Source organism: Manis javanica, chromosome 7, assembly GCF_040802235.1.
Source record: "Manis javanica isolate MJ-LG chromosome 7, MJ_LKY, whole genome shotgun sequence".
NCBI classification, from domain to species: domain Eukaryota; kingdom Metazoa; phylum Chordata; class Mammalia; order Pholidota; family Manidae; genus Manis; species Manis javanica.
This window is the reverse complement of record NC_133162.1, coordinates 121,249,032-121,273,192: the sequence shown is the minus strand read 5'-3', so window position 1 is coordinate 121,273,192 and position 24,161 is coordinate 121,249,032. Positions and strand designations below refer to the sequence as shown.

The window sequence follows — 24,161 nt, the reverse complement described above, 5'->3', positions numbered from 1 at the left end:
AAAATTAAAAGTAGAACTTCTAAAGCCACAATTCCAGCAGAGTTTAAGTTACATGAGGAAGTCTCTAGTGTCCATTTCTTCATTAACTTTTATATGCTCTAAGTATTTATGCAGCACTCTAGAGCACTCTTAGTTTGACTTGCCCTGCACAGATGACGTCCCCAGAGTAACCAAGAATGTGAATTGCCCAATAGCCCAGGTGAAGGGTTCAGTGTGACTTGACCCACATGGAGCTCAAAGGCAGAGGACACCTGCAGCAGGGCTACAAGCAGTTATCTAAGACTGAAAGGCAACTGACAGAAGACAGCCTAAGGTCCCAGGAGCTATGCAAGAATCCAGTTTCTCTAGCCAACTGCATTACTCAGACTGATTCCATTTAACTGGTGCTACAGTATTGACCGCAAAGAGCTTTAAGTGAGCATTAGTCACAGTGCAAGTGGTGGGCAATAAATCAAGTCACACACTGGAGCCAAAGGTTATACTTACATCCAAGTATTCATCCAGGCCTAACTTGGTAAATTCATATTGGAGGTGAACTCTGAAATTCATGTCTTCTACTGAATGGACTACAATATTAATAAACTGCATAGAGGCCACCTGAAATGAAATTGCCAAAGGGTTAGGTGGCTCCAGAAAACTTGTTTTCTCAGCTTACTCACAGGCAGATGCTTTCCATTTCACAAATCTCAGCTTACTTACCAATTTTCTTTTCCTTCATTTCATTGGGCCTTTAAAAATATTCATAATTTTTAAAATTCAAAAGTCAGAGAGGTACCGTAATAAGATACTACTTCACATTCACTAGGATGGCTATCATCAAAAAGAAAGACAATAACAAGTGCTGACAAGGATGTGGAAAAATCAGAACCCTCATCCATTGTTGGTGGGGATGTAAAATAGTGCAGCCACTTGGAAAAGTTTCACAGTTCTTCAATATGCTAAATACAGAGTTGATTCAGCAATCCTGTGTCTAGGTAATTAACTAGGAGAAATGGAAATATACCTTCATATAAAAACTTATACATAAATATTCACAGTAGCATTACTTAAAATAGTGAAAAAGTGGGGAAAAACAATGTTCATCAAATGATGGATTTTAAAAATGTGGTATGTCCATACTATGGACTATTACATAACAACAAAAAGAAATGAAGTACTGATATGTTACAACATGGAAGAATGTGAAAATATTATGCTAAATGAAAAAAGTCAGAATAAAAAACCTATATATTATGATTGTAGTACATGAAATACCCAGAATGGGAAAATCTATAGATACTGGAAGTACATTAGTAGTTGTGCAGGACTGCTGAGCAAAAAAATGGGTAGTGACTGCTGATGGGTACAGAGATGTTTTCAGGGTGACAAAATATTCCAAATTAGATTACAATGAGGGCTGTACAACCCTGCAAATATACTAAAATTATGCTGAATTGTACACTTCAAATGGGTACGTTGGATGGCACATTAATTATAGGTCACTAAAGCTATTTTTAGTCTTATAGGTGAAGGAGATAGTTACTTTATAATTGGAAGTTTGTACCTCTCTAAATCATGGGGATGAAAAAGTACAGCATGAGGATTATAGTCAATAATATTGTAACAACTCTGTGTGGTGACAGAGAGTAACTACATGTACTGTGTGTGAACATTTAAAATGTATATAATTGTCAAATCACTATGTTGTACACCTGAAACTAATATTTTTAAAAAATTAAATTAAATTAAGTCTTAGAGGGTATATAAAACAAACTGTGTGTTAGTTATTACATGTATGTTGTAGAAAATGGGAAAGTTATTACAAAGAAGAACATATAAATCACCTACAATTGCACCACAGGATAATCACTTCTAAAATTTCACCACACCAGCAGGATCATAACAGGATCTTTGACCCATCTTTCCCTTTGAAGCAATCAACCAGTTTCCATTCCAGGAGAACCTTGGATTTACTGTTTTCTCCCTACACCTGCATCAGTGGCCCTAAGACGTGCCACCGAGAAAACGAGACCCCAGTTCAGTAAATGACAGAATAGAGTTGCACACATCTATTTTACTTCTAACAGTGATAGTTTTTCATTTACGGTGAAAATATCTTACTAATGCTTTCCCTGTAAGGTTAAACAGTCTCCTGCAAGGGGGTAAAATGACTGAGGGACCCAGATTCACAGTTACTCTGAAAACTGCTTTACTCTTCTCTTCCAAATCCAATTTCTTTTTATCTTTTTTTAATTAATTAATTTTTTTTTTTTAATTGGAGCCTTCTCTGAGTACATGTTATAAGTGGGATATCGCTGGGAGATGTGTAAACTCTCTTGGTTACCAGGGCACTCTACTGAAATTCACTGGAAAACTACTTCAAGTTCTATGGTTAGTAAACTAAAAAAGATTTTGTCATTTTTTTTCCCCTTTTGTCCATAAAAAAATACAGAAAAAACTCTTATGCTACTTTAGAAAAATCTGTTATATTTTATGAGGAATATGTTGTTTAGGAGTTTGTGCTGCTTAATTGCATTCCCTTGACAGTTTGTGAAAAGCCTCATTTTCTGGAGGGAAAATATGGTTGGATTCCTGCACCTTTCCATTTCTCTTCTGAAAGCAAGTCTAAATCATTTGTTGAGTTTTATGATATGTCTAAGTAGCAACTTTTTCCTAAATGACACCTGAGTTGCACACAAGTACCTGTACACTAGCAGCCTCTAAATAAGCTTCCCCCTTGCATGACCAGCAAATCAATGAACTGACAAGAAATATGCTCTCATTTGTAAATACTGCAGGCATTTTAAAGGGCTCCACATGATTTCCACAGAAACTCACAAAACAGAGATCCAGCAGGCATGACAAATGAGTGAAGCGGGCATGTGTAATCAGTAGGGAATGGTGCGGACTACGATGAACTGGAAAAGGTTATCTCAGACTAAAAAATAGGGGCTACTTGGCTCAAGCAGCTAATACCCTGCAAGGACAGGGGCCTCATGTTATCAGAAATTTTCTGCTTTAAGAAAACCAGAAATCTGTATTTTAATGCCCAATTTCTTAATTTTCTTATGGTGGAACATTACTGTCAGACTAAACTCACAAGCTAGTAGGTTGGCTTCAGCCTGCAAGTGTCCAGTTTGCAACCTCAGTTAGGGGAACAAATAGGTTCCCCCTATGAAAGCAGAGGGAAGAAACTGATAGGGTGAGCCAGCATGTGGTATTTTTATACCTTCACGACCAGTGCAAACACTAGCTTTAACCACTGCTAAAATCCTAATAAGAATTTAAAAGTCAGTGTGGAAGTATTACTTGTTTCACTTTTTACTTAAACCCTTTTTAAAAAGCAAATAATATGCTTTATGGAACAGAAGAGCTTCTCTATAAAGGATTTCATCTTACTGATTTTGGAAGAGGCTGAGGGCTAGGATGTGTATAAAACATGAGGACCCCAGAAAAATTTTCATATAAAAGGGCTAGAAATCTGCAAAGCTGCATTCCATGCTTTGCAGACACTGAAGCAATCGAAAACTCTGCCCAGCATCCAAAGCACAGGTTTTAGGGGACTCAGCAGTGCAAGAACTGATTGAGATTTCTGCTCCAGGCTAGAAGAGATCAGGGGGATTGAGCCAAGGTAAGAGGTCCCGTGGCCAGCTACATTCAGTTAAGAAAGCCTGCATATCTGGCTGTGCTCTAGAGTAATACGTCTCAGGAAATTCTCTCCAGTAGATTGCATCTTCAGTCCATGATTACGTATCTCAAATTCCTTTCATTGTTCACACCTAAAGGTGACGGTCCTGCTGCCTCCCCACATGTTCTTGCACGTGCATGATCCTCCCGGCTAAGGAGGCCTGTGGTATGATTAGGCCCACACAGTATTACTATGGCAGGGAACAGGAAGAAAAATAATCACTGCTCTCCGCTAATTTGGGGGATACATACAATCAGTTCTACACACTGAAGCACTTTATTCTTTGAGAATATACTCTGGGGAAGGGTGCTGGCTGGGATGCGCAAAAGGCAAAATACAGTGGTCCAGATGTTTGGTCTCTATCTTCAGGATTCCGACGCAGCATTATTAATGGCTAAAGATGGCAACTACGGGCATTTGCAAGAGGAGCTAGCTGCCTTTTCCCAAATGCATGGCTTCACCCTTTATTTGCTATAAAAATTAAAGTATTTTTGGTCTTCACTATAGTGTGTATGTAAGGAATAAAACTTAATAAATGCAGGAAGGGAAAACACAGATTAAGGACACTCTAGATTGGATCTTTAGCATATTATGCTCAGTTCCCCGACCTTTGTAACATTTACATGCATATACATATACATACACACGTACAATACAGACATACATTTAAATGGATTTAGGAAAAAAGTACTGAAACTCAGTTTCCCTTATTGAATGTAGTACTGAAATAACTCACCATAAAATCTATGTTATTGTCTTCATTCCTGAAGTGTTCCATCAACTTCTCAAAGCGCTGTTTCTCTCCGCAAACCTGAAAACACACGTTTTCATCATGCATGTGAAATTCCAAACATAAGCACTCTAAAATTAGATGCAGAAATTCCAGCCTTAAATAATTATTTCCAGAATATCTTTCTTTTTCCTCTCTCAACACTATTTACTTCTCTTCAAAGTTAGTGAACTCACAAAAGTAGCAACATGAGCCAGGATCAAAAGCTGACCCTTGGTTTCTTGCATGTTCTCTTGATATTTGGAAATCTGCATCAAATGTGCTCTTCTTTCCCTGGTTGTCTTTGCAGTCCTGACAATTTTCTAGCCTACATCAGAATCCCAGAATGTAGCTTATGGTAAAAAGAACAAAATCAAAATCCACAGTTTTCCTTTGTATAAAAGCACTTTTAAAATAGACATGCTAAGAGATTTGGATAACTTAGTACTTAAATTCATTGAAAAAGATTGAAAATGTTTCTATTATCTCTAACTGAATAAAATAACTTCAGTTCACAAACTACAACACAGAAGTAAAGCAGGTACTTTGGGGAGCCATATTAACCCTTTCAACTTTGAGTACAGAAATTGTAGTAATCTATGAAGTAGCACCTCTGAGGTCTGAAACATAAGCATTCAGCTCAAATTAAGGCTCTTATTGAACAGATGAAATAAGCAGATACAACACTGTGTACCCCATGGCCCCAAAGTATCCACATATACATGAAATTAAACACATAGAGTTAAAAACAGAGTCAAAGAAAGATTTGTACCAAATAATAACTTTCTGGAGACTTAGCCCAAAAATCAAAGGAGAAACTTTAATTCTGCCGATGTCCTTGGCTGCTGTTTGGGAGCCTACTGGTTTATTCATGCTGTCCTCAGAAAATATTACCTCACCACCTATGGGCTATATGTTGTCTTAGTAAGACACAGTCTCTGTTCTTAACATTTTGCAAATTTAATGCAGGTTTTACATGCTTAACTAAATGTTCTGGTTTCATTGGTGTTCTTAGGCATATACACGGTAGTCCTGAAGAATTCTCCTAAAATGATATTTCATAATGCATAATGCAGCCGGTTAATTCCATCATGTTAAATTCCATGTGAATACATATATTTCAGTGAAGAGAAGTCCCACGAAGGCAGCAATTCTGTTTTGTTCCCTACTCTGTCCTCAGCATCTAGACAATGCCCAGCACATTGTAAATTCTAATATTTGTAGAACTGCACTGAATGAAGGCTAAATGAGTAATTGTGTTAAAACACACTTAATGAATGACTTACTACTCTCCATCATGCTGATGAAACAAGAACCATCAGACCACTGCAGAGGGTCTGCAGTGTGTGAACCTTTAGTAGTGGTTTCTGTGCCTAAACTGTGTGCGAGGAAGGTGAAGGTGAACAGCCTTAAGCCTCTGAGGGCCTTCTTATTTCAGAGTAACTTAATTTCTCAACTTAATTTCTCACAGTTTTCTGTATTCTAATGACAACTCTCCATTTATCTACATCTGCCTTAACAAAGACTAATTACAGAAGGAACTCGTCTAGAGGATGGGAGGAAGCTCCAGAAGGTGGAGTTTAAAATAGAGCCTTTAAAAAACACACGTGTCCAATCCCACCCTAGAGAGCCTGATTCAGGAGGCGCGGGCAGGGCTGGGATGCCACGGACATGCACAATTTATGAAGCTCTACAGACCATCTTGATGTTCCACAAAGGCTGAGAACCAGTGACTTAAAGGGATGTGTGTTCTGTCCCTGGCCCCACCAGACCCCTGGAGAGGATATGCAGCAAGTTTCTGGAAACAAAAGGTTTGTTGAAGAGGGTTAGCAGAACAAGCCCAGCTCCCTAGACTATGACATTAGTCACATCTTGTGCCCAAAGGCACAGTGTCCCTAGGCTGCAAAAAGGGCCCCTGGGTGAAAACTGCCAAGGCTTCATAATGGAAAAGGTCAGAATTATAACCTGAATTTTCTTTAAGAGAAACCCCAACATAAGAACTTTTCTCCCCAGGGTAATAGTTTACTTCAATCTGTTCTGGGAGGCCGGCAGTTGCAGGAGAATGGAAGAGAAGACATCTTGGATCTGCGGACAGCCACCAGCTCTCTGAGAGCCACACTGTTCTGAATGTTCTGCTGAGCAGCTGGGCACTCGCTGAACTCAAAGAGGCAACAGCCATCAATGAACAGTGATGATGAATACAATGCCTGTAAGACCAAAGCACCTCAAATTAAAGGATCTCAGAAGTCTGGAAAGTTCCTTAGCTAATCTAGAACTCTCAATTTATGAATGGGACTGACACCCAGATAGATCAAATATCACTAAGTTGATGAAAGGTCAACACAGAGGCTAGGAACCCAATGGCCAGCCTGATGTTCCTTCTCCAGTATAGCCCAGAATGTTCAGATCATCATATTCCATTGAAGATTGAAGACAGTTAACGCATTCCAGAATTATCTGAGACACCAACAGAAAAAATGCCATTATTAAAAACTATAATCCTTACATAGTGCATACACTTGATGTCCAAACACCAGAATCTTCATTAAAGTTCTAAAAATGGCAGATTCCTAGGGATCTAAATCAAGACATATGGAATGAGAATCTCCACCATGGAACTAGGAATCTGTGTTTAAGTACTCATGGTCACTGAACCAGCATTGTGGAACCAGTGGCTTACATAGTATACAGACTAGCAGATTAAATCCTCAGACTCTTTGACTACCAGCTGTAAACTAGATACGTAGATCATTAACTTCCAACTCTCCAACACAATAGAGGGGCATAGTTATTACAACTGGGTATCATAGAAATGCAGCAGGATTGGCCCACTGCCCCTGCATAGGTAAAATGAATAAGGTAACTCCCAAATAATCAGGGATTGTGTCCAGGCATTAGAGCAGATGGATTTTATATGGCTGAGGAGAGCACGTGTGGTCAGCAACAAAACAAAAGACTTGTACATAGCCTGTTAATAAAAAGAGATGGCATCAAATCCAGAACAAGCAATATTAGATTAATTTCATGCTGGGTAAAGAGCCCAAAAATCATTGTACTAGCCTGTGAGACAGGATGAAATAGGCATTAGGGAGAGCCTTGAATATAAGCATTTCTTTAGAAATCCCTCATTCTGTCAACAGACAAATCCATGCTGAAAGCACATGTGCCATGAAACAGAGAGATACCTTTAATCTTCAAAAACAACAGACTTAAATATCTTCCAATTTAGAGCTGCCATGAACTTGATGAAAAGAAGTTGAATCACAGAACAATGTGTTGCCCACACAGATGCCCACCTTCAGGAAACCTCCAGAGGACCATATGACTGGCCACTTTCCTCCTCGGCTGTGAGAACTGGCAGGGCCCCTCCACCAAGCCCCTCCCTGTAAAGGGTTAGTCAGACTGCTCTGCTGCTGGTCTCAACTAATGGATTCAGGCGGTATTTTCTGACCTTGTTCCATAGGAAGAGCATGAATCCAAGAGGCCCCCTTTATTCCTGCTGAAGCAAAGGAAGCATGCAAACCAGACCCCACTTGTTCCTATATTACTTTAGCAATCCTTAAGCAAGTGTTTTTCACAATCCCACAGGAAATGGGAAGATACACTTGGAGAAGGTTGGTAAAAGTCATGTCCCACATCAAAGGAAAGCCATCTGAGCTTGCACGACTCACATCTGGACCACCCCCACACACTGGGTTCAGTAGGATCATCTTATCTGAACGCACCTCTTCTCTCCTTTGAAATTGGCCTCATTTTAGAAAATCGGCAAGGATGAAAGGAACAAGACACTGATTCCCAGCTATTTTCAAAATCCACACATTGGCCTTCATGGGGATGTTCTCAAGGGCCTCATCAAAGTATATATAAGAACCAGGAGCATATTTCCATGGATATGTTATTGCACGTTATAGATAGCTGCATATAACTTCCAGATGTCAGCAAAGGCCAGACAATATATGATCTGAAAACTTTCAAGTAAAAAGTCATCTATTCCAAATGAAACCTGTTATTACCTGACTTTTATATTCACCTGTATTTCTCACTCCCTCACTAGCTTTGACACTGACTTCCTTTATGAGTAACAAGTAGCCACTGGAGTAGGTGGGGTAGAGGGCAAATGTAAGAGACACAGCCACAGAGAAGCCGAGCCAAGCAGACCGGAGAGGTGGCCTTTTGCATATTGGAATACTCCATTAGGAATTAGACTGCCACTGCTGACAGCCAGGGCTCCTAGAAATTCAATCAACCCACAGAAAAATACAAGTATGTGCTCTGGAAAAGCATGCACTCTGCTGTACACAGGGGGGAATCTTCATGTCTATATCATCCATGTATCAGTCTTATGTGAAGACATTGACCGACACTGATTAACACTGTGTAAAGCAAAAATGCTCAGCCTGGGATCCTGGACCATGGACTTCAGTCTGCTAATACAGCCCCCCAGCCACCCATCCCTGGGTACTAACACATCACCCCTCTTTGCTCATTTAAGCTCTAACACTGATGGGGGTGAGGGGCTATGACGGCAGAAAAGAACTATGTGGAATACTACACAGGAGACCATAAAGCCTGGGCTGTAAGTCGTGGCTCTGGCACTGCCCTGCTGTGAGCTTGGACAGCTTGGTAAACTTCTCTAGACTTCGATTTTCACATCCATCAATTTGAGAGCCTTAGACAGTATTGCTAGTTTCCAAGTCCTATTTTAGGGAGCCATCGAATTAAAGAGGAACACCTTAGGGGCTCCAAATGTACGGAGCTTGGCAGGAAAAGGAAAAGGACAAATACGAATGGTTCTTGGGACTTCTATCCCCATTGATCCAGCTCTGTTTTATGACACTGAGTTGCCTGGTAAGATTTCTTTGGGAAGAAAAAAAGTTTGAAAACCTCTCACTCCATATTTTGAAGCTCTAAAATTCTAATCTAGGAATGGCAATATAACATGATATTTCCAAGATGACTGTACTGCAAGCTCTACACAAACCAAATTTAGAGATGCACTCGGCTAGGCAGGCCCTGGGTTCCAAGCCCGTGGGGGCCGAGGAACTGTTCCGGGGCATCTGACTCACACTCAGGAAGTGGATAAATCTTGCCCAACCCAGATAAAATGGGACACGCCCTGGACAAACAGGATACATTTTCACTTCAAGGAGAAATAAAGCAAAAGCACAACTCCTGCCAAAAACACAACGCAACTCTGTTCCCCAGCATCTGCAAAAGACATTTCTGAATGGTGTCCCAAACCTTTACTTGGATAAATCTGGGGTCCTGGATGCAAAAGAGGCGGTGGCTTAAAGTGTCTCAAGGGTGGACAGAGGTTAAGGGACGATTTCCCTAGAGGCTAATTAAAGCGGAGAAAAGATGTTTTACAAAAAGATTTTACAAGAGCCTTGTAATAAAGAGTATTATCTTGCTAACCAGATGTTGAAATGAACAGACTGCCGGCCTTCAAGCCACCCCTGGGTCCCCCTTTGAGGTCGTGTCAGTCTTTGGCTTCCCCCAGCAACGGCTCCCAGGGCACTGCACAAAGACTGCAGCCAGACTGAGGCCTGACTCTTAGGAGGCGGCTGTAAAATATGCTTCTGGGTTAGTTACATAAAAATTAAAGGCCCCTTGCGTAAGTGTTTCCTTCTTGCCCTGTTGCCTGGCGCCTTTTTCAATACTTTCTTTTTCTCTTCTCACAATAGGCCCCTGTGACCCACACGGCTCCCTGCAGGAAGGCCCCGTTTCAGAGGCCCAGTCTATCATGGCTGACTGGATGACCCTTCTGGGGACCTGCCTGGGAACAAAAGTTCTGTTTTCTTTCCAGGACCACATGAAATAAACAGTTTTTGCATAGTTAGTCCTAGGTGAAAAGCATCGTTTACCTTCTACCAGAGCACCAGCAGTCTGAGGATTACTGGGCACCATGATGGGCCAGAGGAAACCACTTCTCTGGGGTGTTCTGTGGTTGTCGGGGTCCATGATCTTTTCCCCCTGAGGTAACTAGACATTTCATGCATTGACACCAAATGGCTGCCGTGACAGAAACAGATCACTTCAACCTGTTGCTGGCTCTCATGTCATCTTGGGATTTAAAGGCAAAAATGGTCATCGAGTTGAAGCATTCTAAAACTTACACAGCCTTATCTCATGACACTGAAATAAAACTACTGAAAAAAAAAACTATACAACTGAGTATATGCTACAATCCATTCAACTCTCCTTCATAAATCAGTAAAACATATCAGTCTTGGACTGGTAAACATCTGATTATAAGCCAGAGGTCTTGTCCACATGATTTTAAACACCCTGTGAAAACTTTAGTCACTTCTTCCAGATGTTTCAAATATCCAGATGTTTTGCCACCAAAGCATCCAAGTGACTGTTTCCCCTTCCAAACATATATTTTTCTGTACTGAATAAAGCATCCTGACATAGAAGCAAAGGGTTAGCAAAACCCCCAAAGGTGACTCGTTGACCTACCACACCTTCCATGAGAAAGGAATTTTTATCACTCCCCTAAAATAAGATGACCTTCAATAAACTCTGAGAGTAAAAGTCCACAATGCAATTCCTCCTAAATGACATCTTTCAGAAATATTCAGACTGTCCAACTTGAATCTCTCTGGCCTTCAATGCAAGACTCACATCTCTCGGTCATCAGCAGGGACGCACACAGACCCTTTCAAGGCTCACATCTCTCTGCTTTCTTCTGGGCTCCAACCCAATTCTGCATCTTAATCAGGAGGACGTTGCTCTTAGCTACCTATAACACCTTCTACCCAGCCCGAGATTGACAGCAGACAATGCATTTGAGCAGCAGTTCTTTAAGTATGGTCCTTGAAGGTTGAGGGTCCCTGAGGACCTCTGACATAGTCTGTGGGGTCAAAACCATCTTAATAATAATGCTAAGATGTGTACTTGCCTTTCTCACAGAGTGGACATGGGCATCAGTGGTGCAAAGGCAACAGTGGGTGAAAAAAACCGTTGGTACCTTAGCATGAATCAAGGCAATGCTGCGACATTACACCACTAATCCCCTGATCACCACAACCATGCGTTCTTTTTATATATTGATTGATTGATTGATATCATTAATGTACAATTGCAACATTACACCGCTAATCCCTGATCACCACAACCATGCGTTCTTTTTATATATTGATTGATTGATTGATATCATTAATGTACAATTGCAACATTACACCACTAATCCCTGATCACCACAACCATGCGTTCTTTTTATATATTGATTGATTGATTGATATCATTAATGAACAATTGCAACATTACACTGCTAATCCCTGATCACCACAACCATGCGTTCTTTTTATATATTGATTGATTGATTGATATCATTAATGTACAATTACATGAGCAACATTATGGTTACTAGACTCCCACCATTATCAAGGCCCCACCACATATCCCATTACAGTCACTGTCCATCAGCATAGTAAGGTGCTATAGAATCATTACTTGTCTTATCTGTGTCGTACTGCCTTCCCCATGCCCCCCCCACATTATGTGTGCTAATAGTAATGCCCCTTTTTCCCCCTTATCCCTCCCTTCCCACCCATTCTCCCCAGTCCCTCTCCCTTTGGTAACTGTTAGTTCATTCTTGGGTTCTGTGAGTCTGCTGCTGTTTTGTTCCTTCAGGTTTTGCTTTGTTCTTATACTCCACAGATGAGTGAAATCATTTGATACTTGTCTTTCTCTGCCTGGCTTATTTCACTGAGCATAATACCCTCTAGCTCCATCCATGTTGTTGCAAATGGTAGGATTTATTTTCTTCTTATGGCTGAGTAATATTCCATTGTGTATATGTACCACATCTTCTTTATCCATAAGACACTTAGGTTGCTTCCATTTCTTGGCTATTGTAATAGTGCTGCGATAAAACACAGGCGTGCATATGTCTTTTTCAAACTGGGCTGCTACATTCTTAGGGTAAATTCCTAGGAGTGGAAATCCTGGGTCAAATGATATTTCTATTTTGAGATTCTTGGGGAACCTCCATACTGCTTTCCACAATGCACAACCATGCATTCTTGGTCAAAAAAAAAAAAATTAAAAAGCCAGTGTCACCCTTAATGATGCAATAAAAAGTACTAATTTCATGATATCTCAACTTTTGAGTACACACCCTTTTAATATCCTATATGATGAAATGGGAAGCCTACAGAAAGCAATTTTGCTGCATATTAAATATGGTTGTGTTGAGGAAAGAACTTCCATGATTATTCTAGTTGCAAAGCGAACTAGCCACCTTTTCGTCCTTATTTGAAAAAACTGACAAACTACAGTTATTCTGACTCATAATATCTATCAGTTATTTCCTTGAAAATGACTGAAGTGAGCCTTTTACTATAAGCAAAACAACTGATAATATTTGTTTCCAATGATAAAAATTGAGTCAAGCACAAATGAGAATTTTGGAAAACTTGTACCCACTGTTGAGATTGACAGTTTCCCAATATTCTGATTGGTGGTGATTATAATGAATGTGGTTTTACAAAATACTGCAGTATGAAATGTACCACTATTTAGAAGATCTGGATAATACAGTGAATCGGTATTTTCCAAATGACCACTGCATATTGTTACACAAATATGCATTCATTCAAGGTGCAAGATAGGCAAAAAATTTTAATGTAACAGAGTACAAGTTCACTAATATAGCCTCAGATTCCACTTTGCAACTAACCTTTAAGGAACTACTACCTGTCCAGTGTTTGTGTAGTCTAGTATCAAGAAAGAATATGTACTGCTATCTAAAAGTGCTGTTAAAATAGTTCCTTTTCCATCTGCACATTTGTATGGAGCTAGATTTGCTTCCACTACTTTGGCCAAAATAAGACAAGTAATTGAATGTGAGGCAGATATGAGCATGCAGCTTATCTTCTGTTAAGCTAGACTTCAAAAGATGTAGGAAAATATAAAACAATGCCACTGTTATGACTGAATTATAACTCTATGAAATTCATGGTAAAGCTCTAACCGTCAATTCAGCTGCATGTGAAAATACAGCCTTAAGGAAGTAAGGTAAAATGAGGTCGTAAGGGGGGCCCTGATCCAATGGAATTGGTAGTCTTATGAGAAGAAGAAGAGAGATCTCTGTCTCTACACACCCCTAGGAAAGGGGCACACAGCAAAGGCAGCCATGTGCAAGCCCAGAGAAGAGCCTTCACCAGACCCCAGCCATGCTAACACAGGGGCTTGCAGCCTCCCAGAACTGTGAGGAAATACATTCCTGTTGTTTAAACCATGCAGTGTATGGTATTAGGCTGGCAACCCAAAATGACTGAAACAGCCACTATTTTGACTTTCTATTATTTGGTTTTGCAAAATAGGTTTTTTTTAATAGAAAAAGTTATTAGTATTAGCATCTGATGTGTTCATTACAATAGTTTTAATGAAATTAATAAGCTTATTGAAATTTTGCTTTAACTTCTATTATGGTAAGTACTAATACATAACCTATGTAAACAAAAATGTTTGGGGTTCCTCAGTAAGTTTTAAGGATGTAAAAAGAAGAAGGGGTCCTAAGGCCAAAAGTTTGAGAACTACTGGATGAGAGACTAGCCTCTTTTTTCCTGCAAAGATGTTGAATTCTGAAAACACAAAATATGCTAATAAGTGGATTTCTAATAGTAAAATTTCTTGTAAGATCGTTCAGGAGTCAACCATATCATATAAAGACAACCACATCTGCCATCTCTCCACGAAGATCAAGTCATGCCATTCAGAAATCGGACACGTTACCCAATAAAGGCAGGAACCCTCCACCTGTTTATAAGGTAGGGAAAAAAAGCACTCCCCTTTAGAGCCTATGTTAAACAAGGCCAGGTGCAAATACCTGGCATTTACCAGGTGGAATGCAGCAATCCCCAGCTGGTCTCTGATTTTCTCTAGGATGTGCCCCCCTCTAAGCAAATACTAGATTACAAGTAAGAATATGAGAGAAATCCAGGAATAGTTCTCTCCCCTGTGGTCTGCAGGACATACATTCCCCAAAGGTCAGGGAATAGCAGACTCAGTGAGTCCACCCAAGTGAATAGATTTATCTTTAATGCCTAACACACCAGAATATGAAACAATCAAAAACAAATATGCAAGGAACAAAAAGATGAATACCTTTTAGAAATGTACTAAACACGTCCTTGATACCTGCCACATAGAACACAACATTTCCTAGTTTTACACCTATTCCTGGAAAATGCTTCAAAATGGAAAGTTCAGTGTTGTTCTTAGTATCCCAGTCAATCTGGTAAATTTACTGGTGGGAAAGGAGCCCTCATTTTCCAAGGCCATAACCAAACTGCTGAAACAAAACAGAGCCACAGCTCATGTTACTGTAATCGGCCATCTCCACTCCCCAGTGACGCAGAGCTGAGGGGGGAAATTCTGTCAGGGCTCAACTCCATGATGCAGGGTAACTTGAGGGTGATTGTTGGACCATCATCAGGAACCGCTGAGCCATTTTCTTCTCCAGAGCGTGTTTCAGTCAACTGTTATGAATGAAAGCCTAGTGTGACTATATACCTCTGGCAGATTGATACATAGAATGAAAGGGCTGGGCAGTGGCCACGTGCCCCACTGTGTGAGACGAATAAAAAGAGGCTGCTGAACTGCGGTGAGCAGAACAGTCTGGGGTGTGAAGGAGGAGGAGCAGGGGAACAAAAAGCCTAAATAACAACTCAAAAGTTGAAGCTTTCAAGCCTTACTCAAGCCAGGGATGCTTTCGCAGCAACAGGTACCAAGTGCGTGCCCAGCACGTCCAGCTCGCTCTCTGGCTGGGGAAGCAGCGAGCTCCTTCGACACACTGCAGAGTTTTTAAATGAGACTTGGGTTTAGAGACGGAAGCAGCCATTCCCCAGTGGTTACAAAAGGTAGAAAGTCACAATGTGTCTAAAATCACAGTGATCTATTTTTACTTTAAGCTTTTTACTATCCTACCAACTGGCCTACGACATGTTACTTTTTGTTCTTGTTCGTACATTTTTGTATCATTTTATTATCTAGATGCCTTGTTTTTGTATCTGAAAAGAGGAAGCACTTAACTTTCCTCAGATGGAGGAGATACTTAATACATATGCATAATACACATTGCACATATAGGCCTGTGGAGGCAAAGTTTTTTAACAGAAACATAAAGCTGTAGATTGGAATGGATAGAGACCATTGGACGAACCTGTCACCCGAAACAAAAACTTGTACAAGATACCAGACATCCTTCTAGCCCATTCTAGCCTGGCCTCCTTACTTTTCTTCTAGATTTCCCCCCTGTGGAGTTTACCTCCTTAGTTGTTATAATCCTTTTCTCTATTTGGATAACACACACACACACACACACACACACACACACACACACACTCAACCACCACTGTTTAAGCCATTCACAATCTTCAGTTCATAACTAAAGAATCAAATGTTGGGCATTTTACCATCACTAAAATGAATTCAATAAAAACAAAGCCTGAAAAAAATTCCCAGATCCTATTTGTTTATCATGGTTGGGCTACTTTCCTCTCAGTTAAATGTTTACTGTTTGAACAGATCCCTACTCTCCTCTTATGTCCATCTCCAAATCCAGTAGATCACTCTGTCTCTTGCTGACTTTTCTTCGATTCTATGGCTTTATTGCTACTGTCATGACCACAGACTTAGTCCAGGGCCTGGTCAGGTAACCCCTGAACTACCTCCCTTCCAAATTCCAGCATCTCTCCTCTCCAATGTATTGTATGCAGAGTACTGATACTCTCAAGATTTATCAGAATTATATAAAAGATCCTCCTCAGATTTACATGGAATCACATGGCATATAAAAACACTTTATTATATACTGTGCTATATTTATAAATATTAGTTGCTTTCTGTTCCCTCTTCTTTTCCCTCCTACTTTTACCTATCTTCCAGTTAAGACTTTTTTTAATCACAAATTTCAAATCTCTCCACTATTACTTCTTCAGAAGCCCAATCACGCTTGCCTCCTGTCATGTTTCATTCTGTAACGTGGGCCCCAGTCAGATACTTTTCAGTGTCAACCAGCACAATATTTTTCTGGCTTAAACTGCTCCAGGACAGATTCCATGCCAATCTCTTCTGTTATCAGAATTCCCTGCATCAACGAAACCAAGTCTCTTCCTTTATAATCCTGCTCAAGACCTATCCTCTCTTTTGGGGGAGACAAAGAGCCATACAAATGGCCCAGTTTGTCCAGAATTTTACCAATAACTTTAAACACTCCAGTAAGCTACCTAATCTCTAATTGTTCCAATTTGGCTTTTTAGTGGAAAATTGAAGGCATGTATGAACACATGTAGAAAGTATTTGGAATGTGATAACACATTATATAAGGTTGACTATAAGCTTTGGATCTAGGTAAAAATTCCAAAGTTGCAATTTACAAAAGTGTATCAGTAGGCCTATTTATTCTGAACCTCTTTCCTTATTCCTAGTACAGAGGGTAGCTCTTAGAATCAAAGTAATATATACTAGCCTGTTGGCACTCTGTAACAATAAATGGTAGCCTTACTACTTCCATATATGTATATGCATTTTTATATGCATGACATAAATATATTGACTAACATTTACACAATGGAATAAAATAGAATAGATTCATGAACCCTTCTCATGTTTTCTTCCTGAAGATATAACTGTTGGCTAGTTTTAAAGAAACCAACCAACAAAACCTTTATGTATCATTGACTATGGAGCTCAGATAAATAAAAATGTGCTTGTTTTATAAGTATTTACATTTCAAATGCAATCTAAACTTGACTCACACAGGAGTCAAATTCAATGAGCATATTCATTGGCAGTAACACCTAAAACTCTACATTATAATAGGGAATAAAATATAAATATAAGCACAATTTCTAAAGTGTTTAATTACTGTTCTCCTGCTGTTACCCTTGGCATACATTTGTTCCTTGACTAAATATCTATGAAAATTAGTCCTGTCTTTCTCAAGGCAATAGAAAACTTTAGCGGGACAAAAATCATGCCTTTCATTTTCTGTCAAACTCTCCTGATCTTGCAACAGTACTCTTTCCATGGTAAGAAATATTATGTCCTCAACAACTCCCTAGAAGTTCCAAACAATTTTAATTTTATTAGTTCTGAAGAAAAGGCGGAAATGAATGATCAATGTATTTGTTTCTGGAGAATTGTTATACAAAAGATAACAGCATCTTCCAAAAAGATGGGAGAAAGCTAGTCATATGAAATGCTACTTGAAGGAAAAATGTAACCCCACTCTACAACAACCTTTAGCCAGGTGGGGCACAACGCTACATCCAGAACATCACAAGCAACAGAACTAAACACACACACAAAATAGAAGCTAACACCATCACTCCAACCCTTGCATTTGTTTCTGTGTAGGGCTTTCTACTATACATAAATACATCTTCACACTGTCACTCAAAATATATACACATACAATAAACACACATATATGGATACATATGGCATATATATAAATACATGTGTGATTTATCTTACTCTCTTCCTAGTAAACCCATCCAGCATAAACATTTTCATAATTATTTGAACAGCTCTATTTAGACCCAGAACCTAATGTAATAAAGTGGCTAATGCAGCCACGGGTCTGGGATTTAACCACTGCTTAGCTCTGGACTTCATGACCATCAAAATAGCCTATAATCCAGAATTATTTGACATTTTAAAGGAATCCTATTTTCACTTAATATAAAACTACTTTTAAAAAAGCAGCTAGAAATAGAGAACATTTATACTTATGTCCCAAGATACAGACTTTTTAAAAAAGAGCCTTACTATGCAAGTCAAAGGGGAGTGAGGGAGAAAAAGGATAGGGAGGCAGTTCGCTCATACAGAAAAGAGAAACCAAGGTGATCGTAAAATAGACCTTGAACATTACTCTGCAGAAGTTAAGGCCAAAATGGCAAGGCAATCCTGACCAGGAATTGGAAACTCTCATTCTAATGGCTTCGGGGGTTGGCGATTACACTGCCAAAGCTGTGGAGAGCGCCTCATACCATCCTCATGTGCCTGAGGACCGTGCCACACCTCAGCTCAAAGAAACACTTCCTAACAGAAAGACCCACGTCTGGGACCCGCACCAACCCGTTTCAGATTCCATGGGGTCTTAAAGCGACACACAGCCCTGTGTTCTCTTTTGCTTTTTTCTCAGGAGGGGGATAATAAATTTATTTATTTTTGATCTACTTGGTTTTTTTTCAGATTCTCTCCTTTTACTGAAGTACCATTGACATACATACAATATACATACAGATATACAATTACATAAATTACTAGATACTCACCACAAAAAATCTAGTTACTGGCTGTCACTATACAAAGTTACTGCAGCATTATTGACTGTATTCCCTGTGCTGTACTTTTCATCCCTGTAACTTATTTATTTTATAACTGTAAGTTTGTACCTCTTTATCTCCTTCACCTATTTTGCCCATCTCCCCAGCCTTCTCTCCTATGGCAACCCCCGGTTTGTTCTCTGTACATGTGAGTCTATTTATGTTTTATTTGTTCATTTGTTTTGTTTTTTAGATTCAACAAGTGAAATCATACAGCATTTGTCCTTCTCTAACTTATTTCATCTGGCATAATACCCTCAACGTCCTGAAGGGTATTATTCTGAATGGAAATATTTCCTTCTTTTTGTGGTTGAGTAATACTCCATCATGTCCATTCATCTATGAATGGACACTTAGGTTGCTTCCATTCCTTGGCTCTTGTAAATCATGCTGCAATAAGCATAGGGGTGTACATTATCTTTTTGAATTAATATTTTTGTTTTCTCTGGACAAATACCCAGAAGCTGAATTATTGGGTCATATGGTTGTTCTATTTTTAATTTTTTGAGGAACCTCCATACTGTTTTCCATATTGGCTACACCAACTTACATTACTACATACTGCACAAGGTTCCCTTTTCTCCATACCCTTGCCAACACTTGTCATTTCCTATCTGATACTAGCCATTCTGACTGGTATGAAATCATACTCACTGTCGTTTTGATTGGCATGTCCCTGATGATTAGTGATGTGGAGCATCTTTCCATGTGTCTGTTGGATATCTGTATGTCCTCTTTGGAAAAATATCTATTCAGGTCCTCTGCCTATTTTTTAATTGGATCATTGTTTTTTGGTATTGGAATAAATGAGTTCCCTGTTTTTTTCTGAGGTCTTTCATTGTTATCTTCCAGAATATGAACTAAGGGTACATATGCCAACTGCTTTACTGTTGGCAAAGGGAACAGGTTTTAGAATGGCATTTTATAAATAACAAGGAAGCAACAGCCTGTTTTTTAAAAGGTGGCTACTACTAATGAAATAGAAGATGAGCACCCTGTTCCATAAACTGCTCACACTTGTGGCAAGAGGGAAAGGTCCAGTTAGGTTGGGTTGAAAAGCACAGTATCTTCACAAATGTTTGCCGGATACCATGACAATCTCGCCTGTCCCCACCCTGGCTGCCATTATCCTCTTGCACTACAACCTCCCCACCTTTTTTTTTCAGCTAACCCCAAGCCCACATCAAAGAAAAGTGCTGAACATGTCAGAAGTGAATGAAGCTGAAGAAGCTGATAACTGTTGGTGTGGAGGAAGAGGGCTGAGGAATGAGAAATACGAACAGCAAAATTTCTGAAACATATCTCAAACATATCAAAGTGACCTCATGCTGAGCCCACTGCCAATTATCTTTTGGAGCAAAAGGTAGTCATTTCTTTACTAACTGAGACAGCCAATCTAAACAGCAAAGGCTTGGAAAAGATTGGGGAACACATTTCCTACCTCTGCTCCTTGCTACCTTGACACAACCCAGCCTACCAAGGCTCCAGAATAAGCAAGGAGTTCTTTCCTGATCTGCCCCCTAACTTCCTACCCCACGTTTTCTCTTCTCACACCCTTTCCCCTTTAAGACTAGAGAGTCAAAGTAAACCAAAGTCCTTGAACTTAATGAAGATGCCACCTTCTCTGTGTAAGCTGACATCTTTTTCCTGGTGTGGTAGACTGAATAACGGCCCCACAAAGATGTCCATGTCCTAAGCCCTGGTATTTGTGAATGGAAATACCTTTTACTTCCAAGTAAAAGGGATTTTTGCAGATATGAGCAAGTTAAGGATCTTAAGCTTGGGAGACTATGCCGGGTTATCTGAGGGGCCTCAATGGAACCACAATGTCCATTAAAGGAAAGAGGCCAGAGGACCAGAGTCGGAAGAGGGGCCACAAGTCAAGGAATGTACGTGGCTTCCAGAAAGCAAAAGGTAGGGGAATGGATCCCCCAGGAGAACATCAGCCTGAAGACTCAATTTCTACATCTGACCTAAAGAACTGTTAAATAATAAATTTGTGTTGTGTTAAGCCATTAAGTTTGTGGCAATGGTACAGCAGCGATAAGAAACTAACACACCTGGTTAACTCTTACTCATCCTAAACTCAGCTTAGGAACCCTTTCCTACAGGAAACCTTCCCTGAGAGCTTCCATCCTGTCTGCCTCCTTCCTCTACCACCTCTCGGTTAGCTGGTCCTCTTCTTGGTTAGCTGGTCCTCTTCTTTGCAAAGTACCTGGCATTTACTTACACAGAGCCCCACAGTTAGCTACTGAAATATTTACCTGCTTCCTTAACTAGACTGAGATGCTCCCTCTTAGGAACAGGGCCTATGTCTTACTCATTTTCTTATTTCCAGAGTTTATCAATGTTTCTGACACACGGGGGCACTCAAATATTCATGAAATTTTTCCCAGTAAGTTAGCATGACTCATTCCCCAATGATCAGCAGGATATCAATCTTCATTTCTTTACTAGATGATAAAAACACAGATGATAAAAAAAAAAAATAATGAATTCATTACAAGGGGCTTAGAAATGCACCGTAAATGGCTCCTTTCTCCTCTAGAAAGGCTCTCAAAACATTGTCTGCCATCTTACATTGGCAGGAGTGACCATCTTTTCTATGTTTACTGAAAAGGCTTACAAAGCTTTCAGTACTTCAGAGAAACCAACTACTGTGTTGAGTGAAAGAGAGAGAGAAAATAGAAAAGGAACAGAGAGAGATGTACTAGCAATTCGTGAATGGTTTCTGAGGTGAACTATACTTTCCAAAATTGACGCAGCCGTCCTTCCCACCCCACATGTTCTCCTGTACCGCAGCCCTCACACACCACAATCAGAGAGCAAAGTCATAGCCTTCCCCTGGGCATCCAGGTTGGCCTTAGTGAGTTGCTTGTAACCAACAGAATGCCGCAGAAATGACACTAACGACCTGTGTGACTTCTGTCTCGCTGAACGCCTGCTCTCCAGTGCTCCTTCGTGGACACGCCCTCTTGGAAGCCAGCTGTGATTCTCTGAGAAGCTCCAGCCACATGGCGGCCTACGGAGGCCCTCTGGCTGACAGATCCTCTGAGCTCAGCCTTTGAGCCATCACAGCTCCGAAACTAGATACATGAGTGAAGAAGCTTCCAAATGAATCCCTGATGAGGCCCTAGGCATGCTGGAGCAGGGACAACCATCCCTGCCATGCCAGGGATTGACCTCCCAACCTGCAGAATCCCTGGCCTAAAAAAATACATTTGGCTAATTGGTTATGCACAAGAATTAACTGCAACCGTTAATTAACAGCCCCCAAAATAATTACTGTGTCTTTGCTTCCTCATCCTAGACAGATGAACTGGCCAGAAACGAGTCTCAGTGCATTAGATCAATCTGATTCTGGCCCAGGAGGGTAAACACCTGCTGTAGAACTGCAGCTCCCAGGTTTGAGGTTTGAGAGACTGCATTGCGCACAGTTCAGTGAGAGACTGAGAAACGCAAGTACTCTTCACTCTGCGAAAGTTTTACCACTGAGGAGTTGTCCAGATGGACTTTTGCTGGATTGATTATCTGCACACTTAAATGTTCGAGAGCTTAAATTAGATGGAATTAAACTCAGAGAGATGCCGGAAGCACATCAGATGTCTGCTCCCTTTCGTACCCAATTTGGTCCCCTGTAAATAACATTTGACAGTCCTTCTTCTCAACTTAATAATGAGTAGCATGAGTGCTTTCAGTTGCTCAGTAGCTAAACCACACCAGCTTTCTTAGGAAGCCTTCTAGAAGTAGGTGAAAACAAAGGGTGACTGCACATGAGAGCCCTGAGCACCTCATTTCCCCAGGTTCCACCTATCTGCACTGGAAGGGCGTAAGTGGGAAGAAGCTGGGACTCTAATAACCAAACTCAGGCATAAGGCTTAAGTGTTAAAGCCGGATGCTGTCATTTCGGAAGCAGATGGGAACACAGCTACATTCAGTCCTGAGTCCTGCCAAATGCCAGGTGCCTCTCCCAGCAGCCCGGGGAGCTGAGAGCCCCAAGCCCTCGGGAGGGTTTATACCAATGTCAGAGGTGGCTATTCTGTCGTGCTATCTATGGGGCTTCGGTACTTTGTCCCTTTGGTTTCATTTGGAGCACTTTTTCCCCAGACTTTTGGAGACACTTTCTTAAAGAAAATTCCCCAGATACATTAAAGAATACAATGGAAAAAAGCAGGAAGATAAGAAAAGTTGAAGAGAACAAGGTCTAGGTAGACGACCTCAAGGATTCTAAGGAAAACTGGATTAAATACAGAGTTTCTAATTCTAAAAATGGAGGTTAGTGGACGTCCTAAACCAGTATGTAGAGTTTTATGACCCAACAGATTGCCAGCCGTGGTCCATGCCATTTGAGAGAAGAAACAAGACCAGACCCTCAAATAGTATTCCTGGTGGTTAGGCTTCAAAGGCACAGCCTGAGAGTCTAGCCGCATCTCAGGAATGCCTGTCCATTTTCCAGGCCCGTTTCTCCAGGCTCCTTGTCAACTCTGTGAATTTCTTGACATCCTTCCCATCAACAACCCTTTCTTCTGTATGTTACAGTCAGTTTCTCCCTCTTGCAAACAGGACCTGAATTTAGACAAATCCCAACAGAGTGATCTTTACTTCCAAATGAATTTCCTTTTTCTGTCTGGCAAGCAAAATGCTCAAAAATATGTATTGCCAAACAACTAAGAAATTATCAGATTTAGGGAAGATGAATAATATGTCCTTCCTCATGGCTAAATTAGTCATAAAAGGAAAATAGATGACTTCCTTGTCCTCACGTTGGTGCTCAATTCAGGACCAAAAATTTTCATGAGATGTTTCAATGCCAAAACTAGATGTATTAATTCCATTTAAAAAAAAATTTTTTTTAAGAGAAAATAATTCAAGGAGCCTAATGGTTGACTGAATGCTTCACTCTTCATCTACTCACTACACCCACATTTTCAGGCATGTCACAAACTATGCTGGACACAAGTTTACTATCTGGATTTATGTAATTAAAACCCATTTATCACCACATGCATTGAAGTGGTGTATGTGTTTGCCCAGTGACACCAAGCTTAGGCCCAAACCCGCACACCTACCAAAAGAAAGGCCTTGGGTTAATATTCTTCCTGCCCATGGATACCATTAAATCAGAAGCACTCTCCACTTTCCTAAACCATATACTGCAGGTATTATAAGACATGTGACTAAGCTTTTTGCAAAAACATAAAAAACCAATATGTGTTTGGCTTCTGAATCCTAATTGAAATATGAGAAATTGATGTGATCATACATAGAAACCTATCAAAAGCTAAAAGCTACCTCCCTTTAATTTACATCTGAATTAATCAGTGGTGGTCAAACAGGACAGAATGGATTTGTTCGCTCAAGAAGTAGAGGGAGTGAAAAT

At 40.2% G+C, this 24,161-nt stretch overlaps 1 protein-coding gene across 14 annotated transcripts in view; it reads right to left on the bottom strand.

The window, feature by feature from the left end:
- Positions 1 to 24,161, bottom strand: part of FMNL2 (formin like 2) — a 281,458-nt gene that overhangs the window by 30,573 nt on the left and 226,724 nt on the right. For all 14 annotated transcript variants that reach the window (XM_073241458.1, XM_073241460.1, XM_073241465.1 and 11 more), the window contains exons 10-11: positions 4,404 to 4,478; positions 487 to 597 (exon numbers count right to left, since the gene is read on the bottom strand). In XM_073241458.1, coding sequence (XP_073097559.1) covers positions 487 to 597; positions 4,404 to 4,478 — 186 coding nt within the window. The remainder of the gene's footprint in view (positions 1 to 486; positions 598 to 4,403; positions 4,479 to 24,161) is intronic.